The sequence below is a fragment of the Peromyscus leucopus genome, chromosome X (assembly GCF_004664715.2).
Source record: "Peromyscus leucopus breed LL Stock chromosome X, UCI_PerLeu_2.1, whole genome shotgun sequence".
Lineage (NCBI taxonomy): Eukaryota > Metazoa > Chordata > Mammalia > Rodentia > Cricetidae > Peromyscus > Peromyscus leucopus.
The window spans coordinates 103,068,709-103,093,717 of record NC_051083.1 but is presented as its reverse complement, the minus strand read 5'-3'; the positions used below and the strand labels follow the sequence as shown (position 1 = coordinate 103,093,717).

The window sequence follows — 25,009 nt, the reverse complement described above, 5'->3', positions numbered from 1 at the left end:
GCTGGCTCAAAGTCATGATCCTCTTGCTGAGATTAGACTGACTGGGAGGAATTAATTTTAATTTTTTAATTAACTAACATATTCAAAAACTTGAAAACAAATACAAAGGCAACTGGCCTTTGCATTTCTCTAGGAGACTAATAATTAAGACAAATAACAATTCTTTTTAAGTCTGTTATCTAATTTACTTTTGGAAGTCCATTTTGTATAAGACATATTTATGCAATAGTAACAAACTGAACATTCCATGAGTTCAGAAAACAGATACGACAACCGACTATTTAAATGCCTGTTATAAATGGGCATATAAAACAATAAATAGTACAGATGTACAGAGATATCAGTTATTTATGAAATTTGCTTTAAAATAAATCACCAAGGGGCTCCAATGTATAGTTCAGTGCTAAAGTGTCTGTCTATATGTGACGGTCCTGGGTTCAATCCCCAACACTGCAAAAACAAACAACAAACAAAAAACAGAAAGGAGAAAACAAAAATTAAAATGAAAACATGGAGGCTGGAGAGATGGTTCTGTGGGTAAAAGTGCTTGGCATGAAAGTCTGAGGGGCTTAGTTCCAATTCCCAGAATCCATGTAAGATCAGACACAGTAGCACAGCATCTGGAATCCCAGTAACTTCAAAAAGATCCCACATTCTCCTGTGTCATCACCATGGCCATTTATTATTACAAAGTAAGGGAACAGTGACACACTATGTGCTTTGCATGCACCCAAAATAGGAAGTTAGCATTTGTAAAGTGCTTAAGAAATACATAAATATCTATTTAAAAAATAAAAACATATCAGAAAAGCAGGGAGGAACGAAAGCCTAGTCATGAGACCCGATGTCCTATCTGCTGACATGATGAAAAATAGATGTGTGTGTTATTTTAATCAAAACAAACCTAATGTTTTGCAAGATCGCCTACTATAATTTCTTTGTTTGTTTGTTTGGTTTTTGAGAAAGGGTTTCTCTGTATCCTGGTTATACTGGTCACTTTGTAGACCAGGCTGGCCTGGAACTCACAGAGATCCAGTGCCTCTTCCTCCTGAGAGCTGGGATTAAAGGTGTGTGCCACCACCGCCCTGCTTATACCTCTTTATTAGTATGCTATCCAATTCTCCCTTATAATGTCTTTGAGAAGCACGGGGCAAGTTTCCATATTATATCAGGAAGCCCAAAGCAATTAACTATATTACTTAAGAAAGGGGAGGAAACATACTGGATTGCCTTGCCCAGCCTTAATGCAAGGGGAGGTGCTTAGTCTTACTTTACACGCCATGGTTTGTTGCTCTCCAGGGGATATCAGAGGAGAAACAGAGGAGGAGTGCACTGAAGGTGGGCAGAGAGGAGACAGAGGGAGGGGATGGGAGGAGAGGAGGGAAGGGAAATGGGGCCGGGATGGAAAATAAATAAACTATAAAATGAAAGGGGAGGAAAGAAAAACAGACAAACAAACAAACAGACAGACAAACACAGGCCCAAATAATCTGTAACTGGAGAGAAGGCAGGTGTGGTCCCCCTTTGGGGTTCTCATACTTCTGCTACTTCCATTATGCTCACGTAGTTCTTACTTTCAAAGCATCCTCACATCTATTATCTTAGTTCACCCTTCCAGTAAGCCTGCAAACTAACTGCCTTTACTTTCTTTTACAAACCAAAGGAATGATGATTTGGGTTGAGAGAAAAACATCTGAGAAAATCCTGAGCAGCCAGTCAGTTTGCCTGGACATAATCCTTACAAGCTATCTTGTTGATTTTGGCTGACTGATGCTCTCATGATTTCCAGTAAAAATGACGAGTTGTTTTCATAAAAACATGAAAGAAAACCCTCCCTCCTTCTTTCTTCCACTTCTTTCTTCCCCACCCTCTTTCTTTGTCTACCTAGCCTTGGCTGACCTGGAACGTGTTAGACTGACCAGGCTACTCTCAAATTTGTCGCTACCCTCCTGTCTCTGTCGCCCAAGTCCTGACATTATGGGCATGTGGTGCCATGCCTGATAGAAAACTGATTCTAAAGGCAAATATAAAACAATAGAATTTGAGAGGCAGAGCGGGATCGAGGACCTTCTAGCCTGAATCCTTCATGTTATGGATGATTGAGTTTCAGTCATCTCTTAAGGTTTTACCGTAGCACAGTCAACCTTGGCTTGCCACCAGGGTTCCCCCACTGCTCCTACCTCTGACCAGCTGGTTCCTGTCAAATGTTTTCCTCTCCGGGACACCAACTGAACCCAAACTCATGTTTACCTTGAAGCACTGGGTGAAAAATGATATGGTGTCTAGCACTGTCAGGGAAACTTCAGTAGCAGTATTGCCTTCCAGAAGTGCCTGGTGGAAAATGTCTGCTTCTGTCGTCGCGGAACCTAGGGCAAGAGAAGCAAATTAAACCGTGCCCGACACAGACTTACACAATGGCCTCAGTGAGACAGTCTCGCCTTCTTAGAAGGAGCCCATAGTGCCAACAGACCTAATGAGCTTCACTCCACTTATTCCTTACTGGCTTAGTCACTGCCATTCACTTTTCATTCAATGAGTGATAGTTATTATCCGCACTCTATCAACAGCTCAGCAGCATGTACTTAGGGGTCCGTTTCTTTGGTGATGTGATCTCAGTAATGAGCTGTGGTGATGTAACTAGGAAATCACGTGGGAGGCATCTTAGGCCAACGTGGATGGAAAAATGAGAAAGCCACACAAATTCAGTGTCCTATGGTCAGAGGTCTTCAATGCTGCCAGTGACATGAGGCTTGTTTCTAAATCCCAGGCTATTTTATGGGCTGACAGAAGCAGGCTCATTATACTTGTACAAGAAGCAGAAACCTTTAACATGTGCAGTTTGTAAAAGTCCTCAGTCCTTTAGCTCAGGGTCTCCCTGCACACGACATTGTTTACTATTATTAGGCTTCTTTTGCTGGGACCTATGGAGGACCATATGAAAACACAAGTGTTCTTCCCCGGAGTTTTGATTAATTTCTGCTTTAGAGAGGATACTTTCTCTAGTCTTCTGACAGCCCCCAGATTTCTCTCCTCGTCCTCAATGCCTTCTCAGTGCTTTATCCCTTTAAAATATATCTTCAACAAATAGTATTTAGAGCTCATTATTATATTATTATTTGGTGCTACTAGGGATTGAACATATGGCAAGCACTCTGCCACTGAGCTAGGTTCCTGGCTACTGTTCTTTCTTTTTTTAACTTTTTATTGGATGAGACGAGATCAAATTTGCTCAGGCAGGCCTTGAACCTGTGAACTTCCTGCCTCACTCTCCTTGGTAGCTGGGATGATGGGCTTGTACTACCAAGCCCAGCTAGAGTTGATTCATTTCTGCAGTCAGCACGGGACATACATATCATTAGTCATTAAATAAACAATAGTAACTCTAAATGAATATTATATATGCTATCTTATTAGGATATCAGTACTTTCTATTAAAATTTAATGGAGCTAAAGAGATGGCTCAGTAGTTTAGAGCATCTTCCAGAGGACCTAAGTTCAATTTCCAGCACCCACATGGTGACTCACACCCATCTATAACTCCAGTTCCAGGGGATCAAATGTCCTCTTCTGGCCTTTACAAACACCAGGCACACATATGGTGCACATACATACATTTAGGCAAAACACTGATAAACATAAAATGAAATAAATAAATCTAAAATAATTGAAAAATGAAATTTGAAAGTAGCACCAAAGGATATCTAATACAAAAAATATTAATAATGTTTGCATGGGAAAATTCCTTAATACTAAGAAAAAGATTTAATCACTTATAGTTGTTTTAAAAATCATGCATGTTATTAAATAGTCATGCATGATGAAATTATATAAATAAATACATAAGCAGAGATATGAAAGTCTATCTCTATGCATGAGAAATTATGGTGATTTAAACCAGGATTGAAGATTCAAACTGGGCTTTGGTGATGATGACTCAGTGGTTAAAGTGCTTGCCATGAGTTTGATCCCCAGAACCCAACAAAGTGCTGTGTGGGTTTGGAGTGTGACCTGCAAGAAGGCAGAGACAGGGGAATCCCTGGTACAGGCTGGCAAGCGAGACTAGTCATATCTGGGCTTCACTGAGAGATCCTGCCTCAAAGAATAAGGTAGACATATAATTAAGAAAGATCCCTGATCTCAACCTTGGGCTGCCATACACACCTGCACATATGAACCCACACACATGAACATACCTATATACATGCCACACACACAAACACATGAATTAGAAAAAAAGATTAAACAGCGTTACCAGGCTATTTCCTATGGTTCCCCGCTCCCACGTTTACTTACTGTGATTAAGTGTGAAGGAGCTTTCTAAGCTACTAAGATGCTGAAGTCGAGCCTGCATCACTCCTGACCTGTTTCGAAGAGCTGGCATAGTTTGAGATTTTCGGTCTATTCCAAAGTGTTTTGATAGCCAGGCATCATGAACCCTAGAATACAATTTTAAATCAAGAATTAAAATAAAGCCAGATGGTGGTGGTACACACCTTTAGGCCTGTCACTCGGGGAGCAGAAGCATATGGATCTCTGTGGGTTCCAGGTCAGCCTGGTCTACAAAGCAAGTTCCAGGACAGTCAGAATAACACAGAGAAACCCTGTCTGGAAAAAAAAAATAACAACAACAAACAACAAACAAACAAAAAACCTTAAGTGCTGCAATAAAATATGCTGTGGGATATTCTGTATGGCAAATGTGTTGCTCTGATTGGTCAATAAATAAAATACTGATTGGCCAGTGGCTAGGCAGGAAGTATAGGTGGGACTAACAGAGGAGAAAAGAAAGAACAGGAAGGTAGGAGTCACTGCCAGCCGCCGCCAGGACAAGCAGCATGTGAAGATGCCCGTAAGCCATGAGCCACGTGGCAAGGTATAGATTTATGGAAATGGATTAATTTAAGCTATAAGAACAGTTATCAAGAAGCCTGCCACGGCCATACAGTTTATAAGCAATATAAGTCTCTGTGTTTACTTGGTTGGGTCTGAGCGGCTGTGGGACTGGCAGGTGACAGAGATTTGTACTGACTGTGGGCAAGGCAGGAAAATTCTAGCTACAAAAATACTTAATTGTTTGAATCTTTTAAACTAAAATGTGATTTTAATTGATGTTTCCAGATAAATATAATAGGCTGCTCAAGACTCCATCAACTATTACTTGGATTAAATGAGGCCTATAGGAATCTGTGAGCCATCTCTCCATCCCTTAATTGTACAAAGTTTAATGGGTTTTTAAAAAGTGCTTATACTATAATAATAGAACTTATGCATTTAGAAAGAGCTTCCCACTTCTATAACATCTACAAACCATTGGGGTTAAGTAGATAACACTCCAATACTATTCAGTCTTTTTCCAGGAAGTGATTTTTGCAGGAAGTGAGGAAGGAGAAGAGAGAAGACAGACACTGAAAATGGGAATGGGCTGGCATCAGACATTCAAAAATGAGTATCAAAAGGCACTGGGGCACACACCTTTACTCCCAGCACTCGGGAGGCAGAGGCAGGCGGATCTCTGCTAGTTCAAGGCTGGCCTGGTCTACAGAGTGAGTTCCAGGACAGCCAGAACTGTTACACAGAGAAACCCTGTCTCAACAAAAACCAAACCAAAACAAAACAAAACAAGAATGAGTATCAATCTAGTCACCCAGACTGCTTACAACTGGGTCATAGGTAAACTAAGGACGAAAAAGTTTATCTGTTCTCTTCTAACCATAAGGTGGAAGCAACAGAAGCTGAGATGCTAAGGTCTAAGGTGCTACTGATCAGAGCAGCTCACAATCACAGGGAAAAGACAGTGGAAACTGGAACTCTTATCACTTGAGATCTATTACTAGGCTGTTCCAGAGACACAGCAATTAACCCCATCCAAAGGCATCAATTGGTGGAACCAAGCCAGGTGTGGTCACGCATTTTATAATCCCGGCCCTTGAGAAGTTGAGGCAAGAGGATCAGAAGTTCAAGGTCCTCCTTTGAGATAGTGCAAGTCAAGGCAAACTTGGGCTCCATGAGATCCTGTCACCAAAACCAAAACCAAAACCAAACAAGAAAAAGGAACTGCTGTGGACTTGAACTTTGAAAAATGTACCATTTAGTGCTGGAGACATGGCTCAATGGTTAAAGGCGCTTGCCACCAAACCTAACAACCTGAGTTGGATCCCTGGGACACACGTGGTGGAAGGAGAGAACCCACTCCCACGAGCTGTCCTCTGACTTTCATGCATTTGCCATGGTATATACACCTGTGCAAGATGCCACAAACTAAATACATTTCTAAAAGACTGTATTTGAATCCTTTAATGAGTAGTTCTACTTCATACATACACATACACACTCAAACTGAAATAAGCAAGACCTTTCTTTGGCTTAGGGCCCTTCAATCATTCCTGATTTTTTGTCCAGTGCTGAGAACTGAACCCAGGACTTCACATGCTAAGAAGGTACTCAGGTGCTGAGCTATTTTCCAAGCACAAATTTATTTTCCTTTTCTTCTTCTTTTTCTTTTTTTCTTTTCTTTTCTTTTTTTTTTTTTTGGTGTTATTAAGAATTGAATCCAGGGCATTGTGCATGCTAAACAAATATTCTTTCACTGAGCTATGCCGCTGAGCCCCTCACATATTTCTTTATAAAGATTTAAGAGGCAAAAGAATAAATAAATAATATATAGTGTATATCCTAATTATTGTTGAAGGTTGCTAGTCACCTTAATATTTGGCAAAATTTACATCTTTTTTTTTTTGGTTTTTCAAGACAGGGTTTCTCTGTGTAGCTTTGTGCCTTTCCTGGAACTCGCTTTGGAGACCAGGCTGGCCTCGAACTCACAGAGATCCGCCTGGCTCTGCCTCCTGAGTGCTGGGATTAAAGGCGTGTGCCACCACCGCCCAGCAAAATTTATATCTTAGAACTACCCTTGGCTCTTTGATTTTCTGCCTACCCTTATATTTAGCTGTTACTTAAGTCCTCCTGGAAACACAAGAATCTGCTTGAAATTTAGGGGAATCTCAGAAGGTAGAAACCTTCTGTATCACTCTAATCGTTACCATTTTGAAAACACAGTATTGGTTCACATTAGTTTTAACCTTGAATTGGGATCTGTTGAATGAATCACAGCTGCCTTCATGTTCACCTAAAATCAGTATCTTAGGTTTTATATGCTATGGTGGGACTGCTCTCTGTTGGAAAAGAAGGGGAAGAAATGGAACACTGTAGTGCTGCAGGAATTACCTCGCTATGTTTCTTTTTCCCATGTAACGAAAGTGAAACAAACATACTCTGGAAAGGAAAATGACAGCATGTTAGTATATACTGCTACCTGGTGCAGTTTAACAACTATTAACAGTCATATGTTCTAGAGACCAATTTACAAGAACATACATTTCCTCAAAATAAATGCCAGATAACTACTTATAGGCTTGCCAGATCCTATCTTTCCACATATATCTGCTATAGTTACATCAGAGTTATACATGACTGTAATGGCAGGTTTAAAAAAAAAAGGAAAAACTGTGTAAAACATCCTTTGTGTGCTGTACCATACCACAGCCAAGGTCTCTAGCACTCATTAAGACAAAACATGTTCCTTAAATAAAGAAATGGGAGAAATTTTGTACAATGGTATTAAAATACTCTCTATTATTAATAATCATAAACACATGGAAACAGGAAAATTAACATTTAAATCCCTATGTGCTCACAGGTTCAAAAGCTGTCACGAACAGTCTTGTTTAAGTTCCATGAAAAGCAGGCTAATCTTTCTCCACCCTCCCCTTCCTCCTGTTCATTTCAAAAAAATTCTCAACATCAGTTGACTTCAATGGGAGATATTTCCCAGCGTATTGACAGTGTTTACTACAGTGGGGGGGTGGGGGGGTCAGGGAACTAGAAAGGGGGCCTTGAAGGAGAGCAAGAGGTCTTCAGGGAGGGTTAGTGAAAGAAGAAAATAGGAAAAAATGACACATTAGGTGAAGGCAGAAATGGGGCTAATAGAGGGAAGAAGGGGGCCAGCAGGAGTGGGAGGGGTTAGAAGATGGGGCAAGAAAGATGAACAGAAACGATCTGAATGAAAATGCCATAACAGAAATCTCATTATTTTGTATATTAATTAAAAAAAACTAATAAATTCATATATAGAAGAATCCCCCTGAAATGCTAACTGCTATTCAGCAGATATTTTATGTAATATTTTGAAAAACTTGAATGAACTGTTTATGTATCGATTATCCTTTGTATTTTATATGTGCATATAAATCATATATATAATACATATGTACATTTCCTTCTGTTTATAGTTTTCCTTTTAGCTTTTAATAATGATAACATAGTAGCTCAGCATATAACACCTTTCAATCACTATGGATGGTGTGACCAAGTGTTTTTAAATACCTGTAGATATATATTTCTATATAGATCCATAAAATTGTATCTCTCTGTTCCTGAAGTGAGTAGTATTTAGAATTATTCAGCTCTACTTAAGAGTTCAAAATCTGAATTCTAGCTGTTCATCAATCCAGGATCTGCTTCAAATGAACAATACAGGCCAACTGACAGCATCCTAGTTTTCATAAACATAATAAGACTCCCGCTCATCTGTAAAATCACTGGTTAAGAGTTTTTCTATGGGAATCACATGTATTCCACCTCCTTGATTTTCTTTTATCACTGAGTGAAGAATGCCAGACTCTAGATTATTAAGATAATTTGACATTTTCTACCACATTAGCAAATGAGCTGCTAAAAACACAAAAACTGTAACATCTAAACTCCTTCAACTAACTTTTTCTGAATAAGCGGAACATTTAGGAAAATAGTGCAACTTACTCTAGAAGTACGAGAATGTTTATGAGCTCCTGGGGAGACACTTTATTCCAGTACGTCAAGAGAGTATCTGAAAACAGGAGAAAGAACAAAGAATTGAGTGAGTCTAGCATCAAGCACCACCCCACACTTCATCCCTCTTTCTTCTACTGCCCAACACCCCCACGCTCTGTCTTTATGAAGACAGGATGGCACATATTCCAGGCTGACCTCACATCCGCTGTGGAGCCGAGGGTGACTCCGAATCCTCCTGCCTCCACTTCAGAGTGCAGAAATTAGAGGTCTGCACCACCAAGGGGGCTTCCCCTTCCCCTTTCTTTAGACGGGATTTCACTATGAGAACCAGGCTGGCCTTAAACTTACAAGTGCCCTGACTTCCTGCCCTACCTCCTGAGTGCTGGGATTACAAACGTGTTTCATCACACTGTGCTCAGAATAATACACATACATATTTTTTGCATTGGTTTCAAATGCATCACACAATCTTTATTTCAGCTTCTAACCTTCTTTTTATTTTGTAAATGTCCTTTGGGATGGTTTGCTCCAGTCTTCCTATCATAACTGGAGACAAAATAAGGAAAGTTTTGTTTATCTTTTACCCAAGGCTTAGCCAACTCTAAAATTTCACAATGCTAGGTTTATGGACATTTTTCTGAAGTTGGGTGCCTTTATCTGCACTCAAAGGATTCTGTTAACCAAAACATTTAATAACTTTAGAGAAGGAGACAGATTATTTTCTTCCATTTTCCTCTTTGGATAATGAGGCCGATGATCTATCTATGTTTCCAACTATTTCAGACAGAAGAATATTTTAAATCTACCTCATGTAAGTCTCTCTATAACCTATTTCCTTCATTTTTCCAATATATCTTTTCGGATTTACCTACCCACCTACCTATCGGGTTTTATTTTGTTTGTTTGAGACAGGGTCTCATAGTCCAGATTGTCCTTGAATTCCTGATCCTATGCCTCTACCTCCCAAGTGATGAGATAAAGAGAATGTACCACCCTTGCCCAGCTCTGACTAAAAAAAATAAAAGTTATATAACTTTCTTTTTTATATTCCTCTGATATAGCTAACAGTATTGGCTATCCCTGTTGTAAATGACAAAATCTTTTGTCATAAAAGGTAGACAAATGGCTCCTTTTCCATCCAAGCAACAGCCTTTGGTAGACAGGGACTGAGGAGAGACAATGCTGACTTTATGATGGCGTGAGACAGAATGAAAGGGATTTGATGTTGCTTCTCACATTTTTAATACATTTTTTCCTGATACTGGGATCAAACACACACACACACACACACACACACACACACACACACACACACACGTATATATGTATATGTATATGGGGAGAGAGAGAAACAGAGACAGAGAGAGAAGCGCTCTATCATGGAGCTACATGACCTGGGTTTTTTTTTTTTTTTGTTTTTGTTTTTTTAAGTTTTTCGAGACAGGGTTTCTGTAGCTTTAGAGCATGTCCTGGAACTCACTCTGTAGACCAGGCTGGCCTCGAACTCACAGAGATCCCCCTGGCTCTGCCTCCCGAGTGCTGGGATTAAAGGCGTGCGCCACCACCGCCCGGCCTCTAAATTTTATTTTTAAACTGGAGTCTAGCGCCTCAGAAAATTGTTAAGGTTGGCCTTGAACCCACCATCTTCGCAAGTCAACCTTCAGGAGTAACTGGGATTAAAGCATGGGTCACTGTTCTCAGTTTACTCCCACATTTTTTATAAAACCACTAATATTGACAGTTTTCAATGATTCTAAAATAGTAATCATCAATAATCAAAAATAGTTTTGACATGATTTGTTCTAAAATATGATTTTTCTAAAAGACTAAGCCAACAGCAATTTCTGTCCTCCCCCGCCCTGCCTGGCCTTTTGGTATCTCCCAGGAAAAAAAGGGGCGGGGACGTATGAGGTGCGCATGTGGGGGCGCATGCGCACTCTCCTGCAGCTGCCTCCGGCTTTCCCGCCTGTCCTCAGAGGGTGGTGGCGCCATTTTAGAGCGCGGTGGGCTTTTTCCTGCCCTCGCGCTCTGGTAATTTTCTTTTTTTAACAAAAAGTTTTTGGCTTCTTTTCTAGGAAAAAGAAACGGGGCCTTTCTGTCCGTCCTCCACCAGCTCGTGTGGACCGGGTCTTAAGGCAGCTTCTGGGCAGGTCTGTAAAGGGGTAGCCGGGTGAGGCCCGTGAGGCCGGGTGAGGCCCGTGAGGCCAGGCCTGTCGCCTCCGTGGGCAGGGCCGCAGGCGCCAGTGTCCCTCAGGGGCTCCGCTGCCATTTAGTCGGTGCCACCGCCCAGCCACTGGCCACAGCCCCATAGGTATAGGTGGGCCAGTGCGGCTGCCGGTCACTCGCCAGTGACAGGTTCTCAGCGGAGGGGCTTCGGCCATTCCGTCAGGGCTAGCGCCCAAAGCCGCCGCTGCCGCCGCTGCCGCCGCTGCCTGGGGTTCGCAGGAAGTGAGGCGAGATGCAGGCTGTCAGTAGTAGCGGTGAAGACAGGGGAGATGGTCCAAATGCCTCCCATTTAGGGAGAATTAAGCTTAGTGTGAGCGATCTGGTGTCGGATGACTTTAAAAAGGCGTGGTTAGCACTGAAGGACATCCATGATAAAGAGCTTCACCGCTTACAGATGAAATTGACCAATATGAGGAAGGCCAGGTTGACAGAGGGAAGGCGGTGTGGCCCAGTAGCAAAGACTAAATCAGGGGCGGAGACACGGGAGACCTCCGATTCAAAATCATGTGAGCGCTGTTTAATGCATGAAACATACAAGAAAATGCTACAGCAAGAATTTAGTAACATGCAACAAAAAAGTCTAGCGGAGATTGCTGAGCTCACTGTAGAAAATAGCAAATTAAAAGAAGAAAATAGAAAGCTATCTGAAAAGATAAAAGTAAACCTGCCACGTATTTGTTTGAGTTTTTCAGATAGCGATTATGAGGATTTCATTCCCAGTATTCAAATGAAAAGGAAACAAGTTTATATAGTAAAGGAGCCTTCCCAACCAGTACAGTTGTTTCCTAGGAATGTTGTGGAACCACATAATGAACAGAAACAGTCTCTATGTGATTTGGATGGAAAACCAAATCCAGATGATAATCCACCTCAACTAAGCTGTGAGGAAATCTTTGAAGTGCCAGAGACTTCTCTAGATTCCCCATCTGTTGAGGAAAATCTTGCCCAAGAGGCCAGTGTCTTACCCTCATGTACAGCTTATTCTTTAACAACTACATTGGAAACTTCAAAGAAAGATGACTTGATTAGTATCTCGAGCCTTTCTGGAGTAAAAAAAACACAACAATGGGAAAAAAATACCTTTGCTTGGAGCCTTTCCAGTGTGTCCTCTGGAGAAGCTATAATAGTATCTGAAACCTCAGAGGAAAATATGCCTTGTAAGCCTAGTAATGTATTGCCACCTCTGACAAAGAAAAAAAGATCAAATAGTGCACAGGTGTTTCCTGTGGACTATACTTCAAAATACGTTCAGAGAAGGAGATTAGCACTCTCTGGTTTCAGATACAAAAATGACATTCCAGCGAAATCTGGTAATGCTCCTTTACCTTCCAAGGAAAAACCTTCTCTGAATAATACTAGTGAATCTGAAAATGTAAGAACTTGTGAACAGCCTGAAAGTGATTCTGAGAGGGTTCCTTCAGGAACCTCTGTGTTGAAAAGAAAAATTAAGAAATAAAAAGGAAGAAGTTGCAGCTTCCCTTCACATTTTCTTATATGGAAAATGTGTTTTTTCAATAAGATAGTATTCCTGTAAATTCAGACTATAGAATTAACAAAATGAATAAAACAATATGACTTAAAAACTTTGACCCTCAAATAGTTTATTACTGTTAGCAAAATGTAGAGGGCAGAGAAGGAAACTCTTCAGAACACCCCTGTCCTCAAAAGAACAATGTGTACAAGTAGAACAAAAGTTTACATTAAAGTTACTAAGATTATAACAAAATTTAAAAAGCTATGAGCACTTGAATGATATGAACTTGTAGGAGCTCAACATTTAAATGGATATAGAGTAATGGAAATACTATTTACTAGACAAGATAAGGTCAGTAGAACCAACCCATTGAAAAGGATCTAGAAGTGAACATTTTTTTTAGAATAAAATGAGCATAACTTTATGGCATGCAGTGTGACTTTAAACATAACAAGATAAAGAGATTTGATGTAGACAGCATATATATAAGTTATTGAAAATGATGGGGTTGGGGATTTAGCTCAGTGGTAGAGTGCTTGCCTAGCAAGCACAAGGCTCTGGGTTCAGTCCTCAGCTCCGGGAAAAGAAAAGAAAATGTCCTGAAACCACAAAGCAGGAACAGAAGAACAACTTCATAACAAGGGCAAAATATTTGGCAGACTAAGCAAAGCTCTATTTATAAAGGAAACTATTACATTCATAAGAAAGAAAAGTCATGGTTTTATCTGTGACATCAAAACATGCATCCAGACTTGTCTGTGTATATGTGTACACTGGATTAGAAGGAGAGAAGTAGTCAGCAATGTATCTCTCCTCTCCCCCATGCTCTGTCCTTTTACTTTCTTTGCTCAGAAATACCCATGTATCTCTTGGATATCTTTTATATTGTTGGCTCTTGGAATAGATGAATTAATGGTACAGGAATACTTTTGTTAAATCCATACAAAAAAGAATGAATTTAACAGGAGTATTCCCATACTATAATTTTTTTCATTCCAAGAGCCAACAATACAGTATTTCTTTCACCATTACAAAACTATTATAATTGTGATAAAATGTTTTAGAATATTCATGGTTCTAATAAACCCCATAAACATCATAATCAGTTTCCTTATTCTCCCATTTTTTATCTTTGTGGGAAGGCAAAGCATGAGTTGTGGTTGTTATTAGGTAATCTATTATTTCCTGAAATGAACCTCTGGTTTTAAAAATTATTTTACTTCTTTTCCAAAACATGGATGTCCATCACAGAGCTTCAATCTAATTTTGACAGTTTACTCTTAAGTTGTATATTCCTGAAACCAATAGATTGCAGAATTATTTGTATTGTTTTTCGGTATGAAATGGTAGAATCCCAGCCCTTAGGAGGCTGATTAGCCTGTACTACATGGTTAGTTTCAGGCCAAGCTAAGCTAAATAGTGAGATTCCATCTCAAAAAGAAAAAATAACTATTTGAGTTGTATTAACATATTTCACATTTTTTATTCATATGTGGCTAATAGGTTTAATATTTCTACATCAACTTATCTAGTAATCTGTATTATTTGCATAATTTGTATTGTATAATTTTATATTATTTGTATAATTTGTATTATTCATTTTACTTATATTATTTTGTACTATCACAAAAAAGCAAGTAATGTTTACTAAAAATGGGTAAAGATATTCATGTGCCAAGCCCTAGATTTCATCCCCACCACCAGAAAAAAATTAAAACAAAAAATAGTTGAGTATGCTAGCAGCTGCCTCTAGTCCCAAAATTTGGAAGATAGGCAAGAGGATTGTGAATTCAAGACCATCTCTGACTATGAAAAAAAAAGACTATTGTATTGATGTACTATAGAATTTGTTATTCATATCTGACTAATCTGTTTTAATGTTTATGTGTCACAGAAATAAAGTATGTAATAGTCAATAAGATGGATAAAACAGGCTGGTGGTATATAGCTGATGTGCTAGGCCCTGGGTTCATGTCTCTAGTAACCAAAAAAAAGTTCAAAAATATGGCCTAGGTATTTAGTGGCAGTGAAGCATTTGCATATGCATGTGCAAGGCCCTGGGTTCATCATCTGACACCAGGGGGAAAAAATGAAACAACCAAGTGTGGTGGGAAAAAATGAAACAACCAAGTGTGGTGTGTGCCCTTGTAATTCTAGCACTCAAGAGGCTGAAGCAAGAGAATCGGGAGTTGCCATCTTTGGATAAATAGTGAGACCCTGTCTCCAAGAATTACATAAATTGGGGCTGGAGAGATGACACAGCAGGTAAGAGCACTTGTTGCTCTTGCAAAGGACCTGCGGCCAGTTCCCAGCACCCACATGGTGGCTTCTAACCATCTGTAACTCCAGTTCCCGGGGATCTCATGCTCTCTTCTGACCTCTGTAGGCACCAGGCATACATGTGGTACACATACACATAAAAAATCAAATAAGCAGGGCATGGTGGTGCATGCCTTTAATCCCAGCACTTGAGAGGCAGAGGATAGCCTGGTCTACACAGCAAGTTTGAGGCCATTTAGGGTTACAAAATGAGACTGTTTCAAAAAACAAAACAATAAAACAATAACTAAGCAAAAATAAATAAATAAAAATATTAAATTTTAATTATAAAAGTTACATGATTATGGTGATTAGAAACTAGGTGCACTTTGAATTTATTTTAAATTTACTTACTAATTTTTGCAGTGCTAAGAAATTTTCTTTCTTTTTTTTAGTGCTAGGAATTGAACCCAGGGTGTCACATATGCTAGCCATGTACTCTACCATTAGTTTACATGTACTTTGTTAATTGTACATATTTATGAGGAATATAATGTTACCTGTGTACACTGTATGATGCCTACTTTAGTGGATACTTTTTGAGCAAAATATTGAGAAATGGAAAAAGAGGATGAGAATTGTGTAAAGAAATGTGGCATTTGAGAGAAAATAACTTTAACTTTTGAGGGCATGTAGTTAACCCCTTATTTATAGACAGTCATATAGTATAAAAGAAAACTAGTAATGCTAGGAGATAATACCGTTCTTCTCCAAGAAGAGAAGCAGCCTGACAGTCTGACTGCAAATAACACCAGTGGTGCTGCAGAGACAAGGACTGACTCCAGGCAACACAGTGGTGCTGCAGAGACAAGGACTGACTCCAGGCAACACAGTGGTGCTGCAGAGACAAGGACTGACTCCAGACAACACCGGTGCTGCAGAGACAATGGTGGCAACCCCTACCTTCAGAAAACCCTGATTTTTTGTTTCTGTTTTTCAAATCCTGAGTCAAATAAAGCCTAAAATGTTAATTTTGTATTGTGGTTGTTTCCTTCCTGTTATATTAACTACTTAACATATTTTATGCTTTGCATAAAAATCCTTTAAAATTGTTGCATAATTTTTATAAATTAATAGTTATTTTTAAATTTTATCAGACTCAAATCCACAGGAACTTATTTTAATATTCATCTTAAGGGATATTTTATGACTTAAATCTTTAAAGATCTGTTTCTAACATGCATGTTCTCAATTTACAGGCCTGAACCCATGAGGGGGGCATGTCTAGTAGAGTTCCTGCTGAATATGCTCATTTCTTACCTTCAGAAATCATCTTTACTATATATAAGTAGCACATCAAGAGGTTTCTGATTTCATACTGATCCAGACGATTATAGTGGGATACACTACTCCTTGAAGAACTGTGTCGAGTCTGTAAGATAAAAGAGAGGAGACTTAGGGAACAATATGGCAATTTTACACAGCCTTAATCTCAATTATTTTTTAACTACCTGTCCTATTTGAGAAAACTATCAAAACAAATTTTATGGCATATTTGACAGACAAATGGGCTGAGTCTTCATTACCTAGTAATATCACTGGAAATTACTTTGGGGTCTTCATAAAGGCATAGCCATTAATTACGTATTTATGTTTTACTCCCATATGCTTTATGTTATAATTGCAAAATTTTAAAATACATAACTTTCAGGAAGAATAGCTTTTACGTGAAGGAGGGAATTAAGGTATGTGAAAGCATTTTAGGGCTGGAGATAAAGCTCAGAAGTAGATCACTTGCCTACCATATGCAAGTTCCTGGGTTTTATTCCCCATTGCTGCCTAAAAATTACACTTTTAAATTTGAATCGCTACTTAGAATGTACTAATATCCAACTCCCAACCATCAAATAATCTATTTTTTTTTCCTGTTTCCTCCCAGGCCCCGTTCTACGTGGGTAGCTTTGAGCCTGGGTTTCCTCATTTATTAAAGAAAAAAAAAGGAGGGGGTGGTTTAGCAACATAGCTGTTGTTACAGTTTCCAAAGGCTTCCAAAGCGGTGAGATGACTCTCTGGCGAGATCGAAAAGCACTTCCATTCGTCACTGCCCTTCTCTGTGCTCAATGGGTACCCTGGGGCACAAATTACTTAATCTAAGTCTTTAGTCTCAAACCAGCTAGAAAAGAGCTCAGGTACCCGGGCCGCGCCGATTTCAGACAGAGTCCTGGAAAGCTCTGCTCCCTTCGGCCCTTCTCAATATGGCGCCGCCCAGCGGCCACCGCGCGCAGGCAGGCTGCCCAAATAATCTATTTTAAATGGACTAATTATACAATAATTAAAATAAGGAGGGCCAGGTAATATTTCCAAATTATATCAAAATAATGATCCTATTTTTTAATGAGGTCTGTTTAATACCAAATCATGGCAAGATCTCATTTATTTGAGGTTTTATATAAATAGAACAACACAAAGCTTTACCTTTGCTAATAAATCAGTACTCTTGAGCTGAGCTAAGAGGGAACATAGAACTAAGGTAGGACTTACTAAGAACTTTGAGTTGGGGTAAAACAAACCTTGGTTCTGATTGCTTGTCAGCCATTTACTAGTAAATTATTTAATTGCTCTGACCTTATCTACGATAATATCACAATTCAAAGTAGTGTGAAATAGGAACCTTTGTGAATAAATTACTATTTACTCAAAGGTTCAAAGATGTATATTCACGTGGTTCTTAAGGGGTGCTTCCCAACCAGCAGAAGTGGCATCACCTGAGGACTTAGAAATACAAATTAGCAGGCCCTGTTTCAGACCTACTAACACTCTGAGGGTGAGGTGCAGCCACTTCTTTTTAAGCCTCTAGGTGACTCTGATGCACATCGAACATGCCACAAAATAGTAGGAAAATTGCTGATTTCTAAACATGGGGTCAGGTATGGCTGGCTTAAGTCAAAATCCCAGTTTCACTTAAAAACAGGAATGGGAGTTCATTATTTTTAAAAATATTTTACAGATCCTTCTAAGTAATATATGATTTTACATAATGTCACAGAACTTTACTGTCTAAAATGTGGTATTTTGGCCTCAAGGCAGACACATTTTATATTTTACTTTTAGGCTTAAAACAATATGATGGAAGAGTTAGAAGACTCTAAGACTGTCCACTTGAGGACCTAAAGTTTCTCTCATGTTATTTTTATTTTGGGAACCTTTTCCCCCTGCTGGGTTGCCTCACCCAGCCTTGATGCAGGGGGAGGAGCTTGGTCCTGCCTCAACTTGATGTATGCCATGCTTTGTTGACACCCATGGGGGGGCTGCCCCTTTCTGAATGGAGGTGGAGAAGTGGATGGGGGAATAGATGGGAGGCAGGAGTGGGGAGAGTAGATGGGAAGCAGGGCAGGAGGGGGGTGGGGGAAAACAGGAGGAGAGGAGGGAGGGGAAACTGGTTGGTATATAAAATAAATGAAAAAAATTTACTTGGTAAAAAATGTTATTTTTTAAAAAGAAAGATTGAATCAGCCCTGTGCTGATGTTTTGGTTAAAATGCAAGGCAGTTTAGAAATTTTAAACTGGAACCTCCCCTCTAGGTTGCAGTGAGCTACAGCAAAAGAGTTAGACTCCTTGAGGATAATTGCCTTACTCCCTATCAACAGTTTTAAGACAACCAGGTAAGCTGGGCATTGTATTTGCCTGTCATTGCAATTACTCAGGAGGATGAGACAGGAAGATTGCTTGAGGCCAGAAGTTTGACATCAGCCTGAGCAACATAGTAACACCCCAGTTCAAAGCAGTAAATTGGAGGTGGAAGCAGGAGATTGTGAGTTCAACGCTTGTCTGGGCAACATAAAGAGTTTGAGGCATGCTTGAACTTTTTAGCAAAACCTTGTCTCAAATTTCCACTAAAAAATTCAAACCAGCTATGTGGTGATATTTTACTTGTGCAACCCAATAAAGTTTATCTGAGGGTCAGAGGAAAAAGCCACCCACTATATTAAACATAGAAGTCAGGCGATGGTAGCACACTCCTTTAATCCTATCATTCGGGAGGCAGGGATCTGTCTGGATCTCTATGAGTTCAAGGCCACACTGGGAAGAGAGCCAGGCAGTGGTGGTACACGCCTTAAATTCCAACACTAGTTAACCAAAAAGGTTTGGAGGTCTGTACTGATAGACAGAAAGTGATAGAGCTGGGCAGGAAGAGGAAGTGAGATAGCAGAACAGAATGGCATATAGGCATAGGTATACAGGAAGCAGGTCTCTTTGGGAGCTGAGGGTCAGTAAGGTGAAGTTGGCTTATGGCTTTTCCTATTCCTCTAATCTCTCAGGTTTTAACCCCGATATCTGGCTCTGGGGTTTTTATTTAATAAGACTGTTTAGCAATTCATCTATATAACTATGCTTAAGGGGGAAAAAGACATCCAAGTAGCAGCTACAGGGATAGGAAGGTACTACTAAAATATTCAAGAATTGTGGGATGCATTTTATAGATCCAAAATAGACTATATGCGACAATGCATGTTTATTTTAAAAGATCTTGGTAGCCTAGTCACCAGGCTATCCTATATGTTTAGGTTCTTACATTTTCACCAGTGTTGCCAGGATCTGGAAATCCTGTTGCTCCTTCTGGGATAAGGGAACCTCTTGAATCCTCCCTCTTAATTCCATGACCATTCTGAAAAGACCCATAGGCTGGAAAAAAGTCCAAGTTCTTGTTAGCAACAGGAAGAACCATCAAAATAATTTTAAAACTAAGTACTACATTATTTTAAGTAAATACATATTACAGTGAATAGATCCTGGCCTTCTAAAATGTGAAATTCATATATCAAAACACCACAAGGAAACAAGTAAAGGTGAAGTGATTTTCCCCTCCAAAACAATTGGCAATGGATTACAATTCCTTGGAAGTCATGTAATAAAGCCACGTAATTCACAAGACAGCTTATCTATATTATAGGTAAGGAAACAAACCTAGAAAAGGAAGTGTCTTGCCCAATATTGATGAAAGTTGAGAGGAAAAGAAACCACTGTGTTTTGTTTTTTGTTTTTATCTTCTAGTTTTTTCACTATACTTAGCCATTTTGATCATGCTCAGACAAACTAGAAAATGTGGCTGCATGTGTGAGTCATGTTTTAACTAAACTTCAGGAAAGATCAAGCTATGTATAGTTTTATGAAATATTTCAAAAAGAGTAGAGGTGCATTTCTAAACACTCATGTGATGCATAATCACTAAAGAGCTTAGTTACCTGTGTCTTTGTCAGTGGTCAGGCTCCCTCTGTTTGTAGGTGAAACAAAGCCACATGGAAACTCATCCCTGGACGCCTACAACAGAATACAGTGCCTGAGTCATTTAGCCAATTTTTAAACTAGCACAAGAAATCTGAATTAGATTGTCCCTGATTTTAAAACAAAGCTCACTGTGAAAGTTACATCAGGTACTCTTAGTATTTAAGTAGCATGTTTAAAAAAATGGCTGCTAGCATACTGCAGTAATCATAACCTCTGACCAAATGATATAATTAGATGGTTGCAATTGGCATAATCTCAATATTGTTCAGTTCTCTTCCTTGGAACCAGGGACAACGCTAGAAGCTGAAGTGTAACGAAAGTCTCTAAGGGAACATGAGCTATAAAAGAAAGGACAGATAGTGAAACATTTCCAAATATCACTGTCAAATGTGTGGAATGAACTTGACCATGAACTACTGTGTGGAGAGAGACCAGTGTGACACCTAGTGAGATTACATCCACATTCCACTCATTAACACGATCAAGTGCCACAAGCGAGAAAGCCACCAGGCAAGCTTAAGAAGTGGCTTTTCCATCCGGTGTAGTGGTGCATGCCAGTAACCCTAGCACTCAGGACACCAAATCAGGTGAATCATTTCAAGTTCCAAGCCAGCCTGAACTATAGTCACAGTGAGACCCTATCTCAGAAAACAAACACATGGAGCTGGAGAGATGGCTCAGAAATTATGAGTGCCTAATTGCTGTTGACCAGAATTCATTTCTCAGCACCCATGTTGGCTGCCCATAACTCCAGCTCCAGGGCATCTGACACTCTTTGCTGGTGTCCATAGCCAACTGTACTCATGCACAAACCCACATCTGACACATGCATAAACACATAATTAAAAACGAAAATAAAATTCTGCCCTTAACTGATCTTTAAAAAGCTCTTTCTCAGGAACTTAGGAGTGGTTTTCAAAATTAGCAGGGGCATTTTGCAGGGAAAGTTTTTCCAGATTATATTGTAAAGCAGAGTTCAACCTGTCACTGAACAATATGAAATGACTACGCAAAGTACATAGATGATCTTGGACCATTCAGAACATGAAGAGGGATAGGAGTTAACACGTACACGGGCCAACAAGTACAAAGCATACAATTTGGGCATAATTTTTTTTTTTTTGAAATAGTGTCTTACTCTGTAGCCCAAGCTTGCCATGAATTTGCATCATCATGCCCCAGCCTTTCAAGTGTTGGCACGTGGCCTGCATAATTGTTTTAGTAGGGCCACTGGCAAATGGGAGAATATCCAGAAGCATTGACCAAGAAAATAAATAAATGGTTTGGAACAAATGACCAAATGGTGATATGTGTCCTGGAGAAAAATTTAAAAGCATATGTGGAAGGGACAAATTGTGAAGGTGGAAACAAATGTTTTACATGTCTCTAGAGGGCAAAACTAGGAGCAACTGACAGAAACCCTTTTAGGTCTAAGGTGGGGAAGGAATATTTTAATTATTGCAAGGGCAAAGGTTGTTATGACAGACAGAAAGCTAGTCACCCTTTAAGTGCCTTAAGTAAGTCTTAAGTCACCAAGGGGACTAGAAAGAAAGCTCACCCAGCTGTAATAAACTAAAAGGACTTACCAAGAAATACTAATCAGAGACTACTGAGGATAGGGAGAAAGAAGCAAAGGAGTCTTAACCCCCCAGTGTCTGATGCGGCCTCTGAACCTCAGCCTAGGGCCGACTGATTTAAGATCTGGGTTCTAACACATCCCCACATTATTGGATGAGAAGCATTGCTCTAGGAAAAGCAGGAAAAATGTAAAATATACTGAAAAAATAATTGCTTACAATTGAAATCATATAGCAGATGACCTCAATTCCAAGTGCATCAGGTAAAACAAGATGTAACTCCAAAGAGAAATGCATTCACACTTACAGAATTAGGCATGGCTGCACAAGAATACAAAGTATCTTGGCCTGCTAGTCGCTGTATATTTTCCAAGAGCAGTCCAACAAATGGGAGGTACAACTGTGCTATTTTGGCTTGCTGGTTCTGAAAAATATCAAAACTTTATTGACAAATAATATGTATATACGTCAAATGAATGAAATCGGCCCCAAAAATCAGATTAAGAGACTACAAGTGAACTAATAGCTACAAAATTGAGAGGACTAATTGTCCAAGAACTTGGTAGCTGTTTGGACTTACTCATCAGACAGAGTCCAGTGACAGCTTTCAATCATAACCACATAAAGGAAAAGAGTGTTTGCAACATCAGTGTTACATTATTTATAATTTGGCAAAGATATCACAGACTACAATAAAATAATTTATATCATAAAATGAAGGAGTCAATTTACTTTCAGCCAGAATCATGAAAAAAATCTGGCAATATTTCCAAATAAAAAAATCTTGGTAACTAGAAAATACAACAGATAAGAAAATTGTAGAAACAAATCCACCTGTAAATCAGGTTTTCAAAATAATTATAATAACAAATTACATCCTATGTTTTTCTTATATATGAATGTTAAAAATTAAAGGCTGTGTTGTCAAACATGAAATATTATATTTCCTTGAGTTACTAAATACCAGATAAATAATGTAGGGTTAGTCCAAATTAACTCAGTTTGTAGTTTAATTTTCCATGCCCTTAAATTACAATGTTAATGACATTTAAATACATATTTAAAGTAGTAGCAGACAGCAATCAGAGCTATGGTCACACATAAACAATGTTAAATGTATGTAAGATATTTACAGCCATATCCATGCCTATCGACAGTAAAATCCTATCATAACATCTTTTTAGTATAAAGAACAATTCATATTATGTATTTTATATATGATATACTTAATATGTCTTATTGAACAAATATCAATATGTTTATTTAGGGATATGTGTCTATATTTAAGGGCATTAAGGTATTTGACAGTATATTCATGGTACAACTCTATATGATGTTTGTGTGTGTGTGTGTGTGTGTGTGTACGTCCATGTGAACACAGCTGTCCTTGGAGGCTAGAAGAGTGGGATCTCCCTGGAACTGAAGTTACAGGTGGTTAAACAACCAGATGTGGATACTGGAACCAACCTGCAGTCCTTTGCAAGAGCACCAAGCATTCTTAACTCCTGACCCATCTCTCCAGTTCCTCTATGACTTTTCAAAAGTCCTAATTAGTGTATATAGGAAGTCATGAAAGAGTTTGACTGGCCCAAATATTTATACTAAATATAAGAAAAACACATAAAGCAATCTATTCTCATTTCATTGTCACATAAACACAGACCTTAATATATGTTAATTTAAAAATATGGTTGGAGTGGCTGGTGATACAGAGCTCAGTGGTAGAGTATATATCACTATGTGCAGGATCATGGCTTGTTCCATACCCAGCATCAAAATATTAAAAAATGATTTGAGAAAATGTTTTTCTTCAAGTTATTACAGGTATTTTAAAAAATTTAATGGCCTGAAATGGAAAAAAATAACTTATTTATAAAAATACATTTTCACTGATATTCATACTTCATTCTCCACTATAAACATCATCTGGAATGAAAAAAATCTTAGGAGAAATTTACTAGTGTGCTCCCAAGAACTGTATAGACATCCTTACCTTGTGCTGGTATCTAGTATCAAATGCATGTTTTATCAAGAGATTCTTTATGACGGAGATGGCTGTATATCTGATCTCATAATTGTCTTGAAGAGCAATGGAGGTCTCCCGCAGAAGCAGACCAACCAAGAAGTGATGCTTGCAATACTCATCTGATAAACTGTATTCAAGATTGGAATCTGCAGTACAATAAGATTTGTAACTTTTAATGAAAATATACAATTGATTATTAGACAATTAAAATACTGTAATTATCATTTGATCATATGTGGTCATGCTAGCAAGAACTAGAATTTTTATTATTAATCAATCTGAACAATTCCTCTGTAATACAGAATGAGCATGCAAAATTTTTACTAAATAAGAACACTCCTAATTAGGGATAGATGATTGGTTTAATGATTATTCCAGTCAGCAAGATAGTCATGAAGATACTTTTTCCCCTAAATTATTTCAAGTCTTAGTACTCTGACAATAGAACCTAGAATAAAATAATTCTATATTTTACAATCTTTTAATGTATTTCTTTATATCTGAAGAGATTTCATTTCAACTATAGGCTCAACTTTCTAGAATAAAGCTTGATTTCCTTATCCATTTATATTTATAAAGTGGGAAAAGAAGACAAACAAGACAATCTGACCAGCCCAACAGTATTATTGATTGTTGCAGTGATCGTTACATATTGGCTTGAACATTCACAGTAGACACAATGATAATACAAAAGCCACAACATCTCACATCAATTCATCATCACATCTCACATCAATTCATCATCACATCAATACAGATCTTCCATTTCATAAAATCACCACTGCAAACTGTATCTTTCACTCCTTCTTAAATCTTTTGATCTCCCTTAAATCCTACATATTAATTCTATGGTTGAGACTTGCCTTAGAATAACTCAGAGGCAGGAATCAAATTTAGTAATTTCTATAGTAGACTATATTTTCATTTATTTTAGATAAAGCAAAAAGCTAAGGAAAATGCCTTTCTTTTTTTTCCTGTTGGCTGCTTCAGAATTTAATGCAATGCAGTAAGTATATCCAGTTAGGATTTTGAATTGTTGCAAACTGTCCAATTTAATTCTAAATCCCAATGCTCTGTCCACTCCCTTTCCCCAACTTCCTCATCATTCATCAAAATATGGGGGGGAAAGAATGTGAGCCGCACGTGCTCTCAACTTAGTAATGAGGTCGTTAGAAAGTGGTTTTACTAGCTATAATTTCACCACTTCTACAACCACTAGCCCTGAGTAGAGACTTCCCTAAAGACCGAGGCAGAGGCATACGACTGTCCTGAGTTGTCATGCTCTTTTCTCAATTCCATTCACTTTCTAGATATAAGGACAGCATTGAATAACCA

At 38.7% G+C, this 25,009-nt stretch overlaps 1 protein-coding gene across 3 annotated transcripts in view; it reads right to left on the bottom strand.

Moving 5' to 3' along the window:
• The window catches only part of Dock11 (dedicator of cytokinesis 11), a 183,969-nt gene that overhangs the window by 42,325 nt on the left and 116,635 nt on the right, over positions 1 to 25,009 (bottom strand). For all 3 annotated transcript variants that reach the window (XM_037199256.1, XM_037199255.1, XM_028887297.2), the window contains 9 exons: positions 23,642 to 23,820; positions 21,956 to 22,072; positions 20,029 to 20,104; positions 19,359 to 19,468; positions 16,106 to 16,217; positions 8,815 to 8,881; positions 7,222 to 7,269; positions 4,294 to 4,436; positions 2,251 to 2,366 (listed from right to left, as the gene is read on the bottom strand). In XM_037199256.1, the coding sequence (XP_037055151.1) occupies positions 2,251 to 2,366; positions 4,294 to 4,436; positions 7,222 to 7,269; positions 8,815 to 8,881; positions 16,106 to 16,217; positions 19,359 to 19,468; positions 20,029 to 20,104; positions 21,956 to 22,072; positions 23,642 to 23,820 (968 nt within the window). The remainder of the gene's footprint in view (positions 1 to 2,250; positions 2,367 to 4,293; positions 4,437 to 7,221; positions 7,270 to 8,814; positions 8,882 to 16,105; positions 16,218 to 19,358; positions 19,469 to 20,028; positions 20,105 to 21,955; positions 22,073 to 23,641; positions 23,821 to 25,009) is intronic.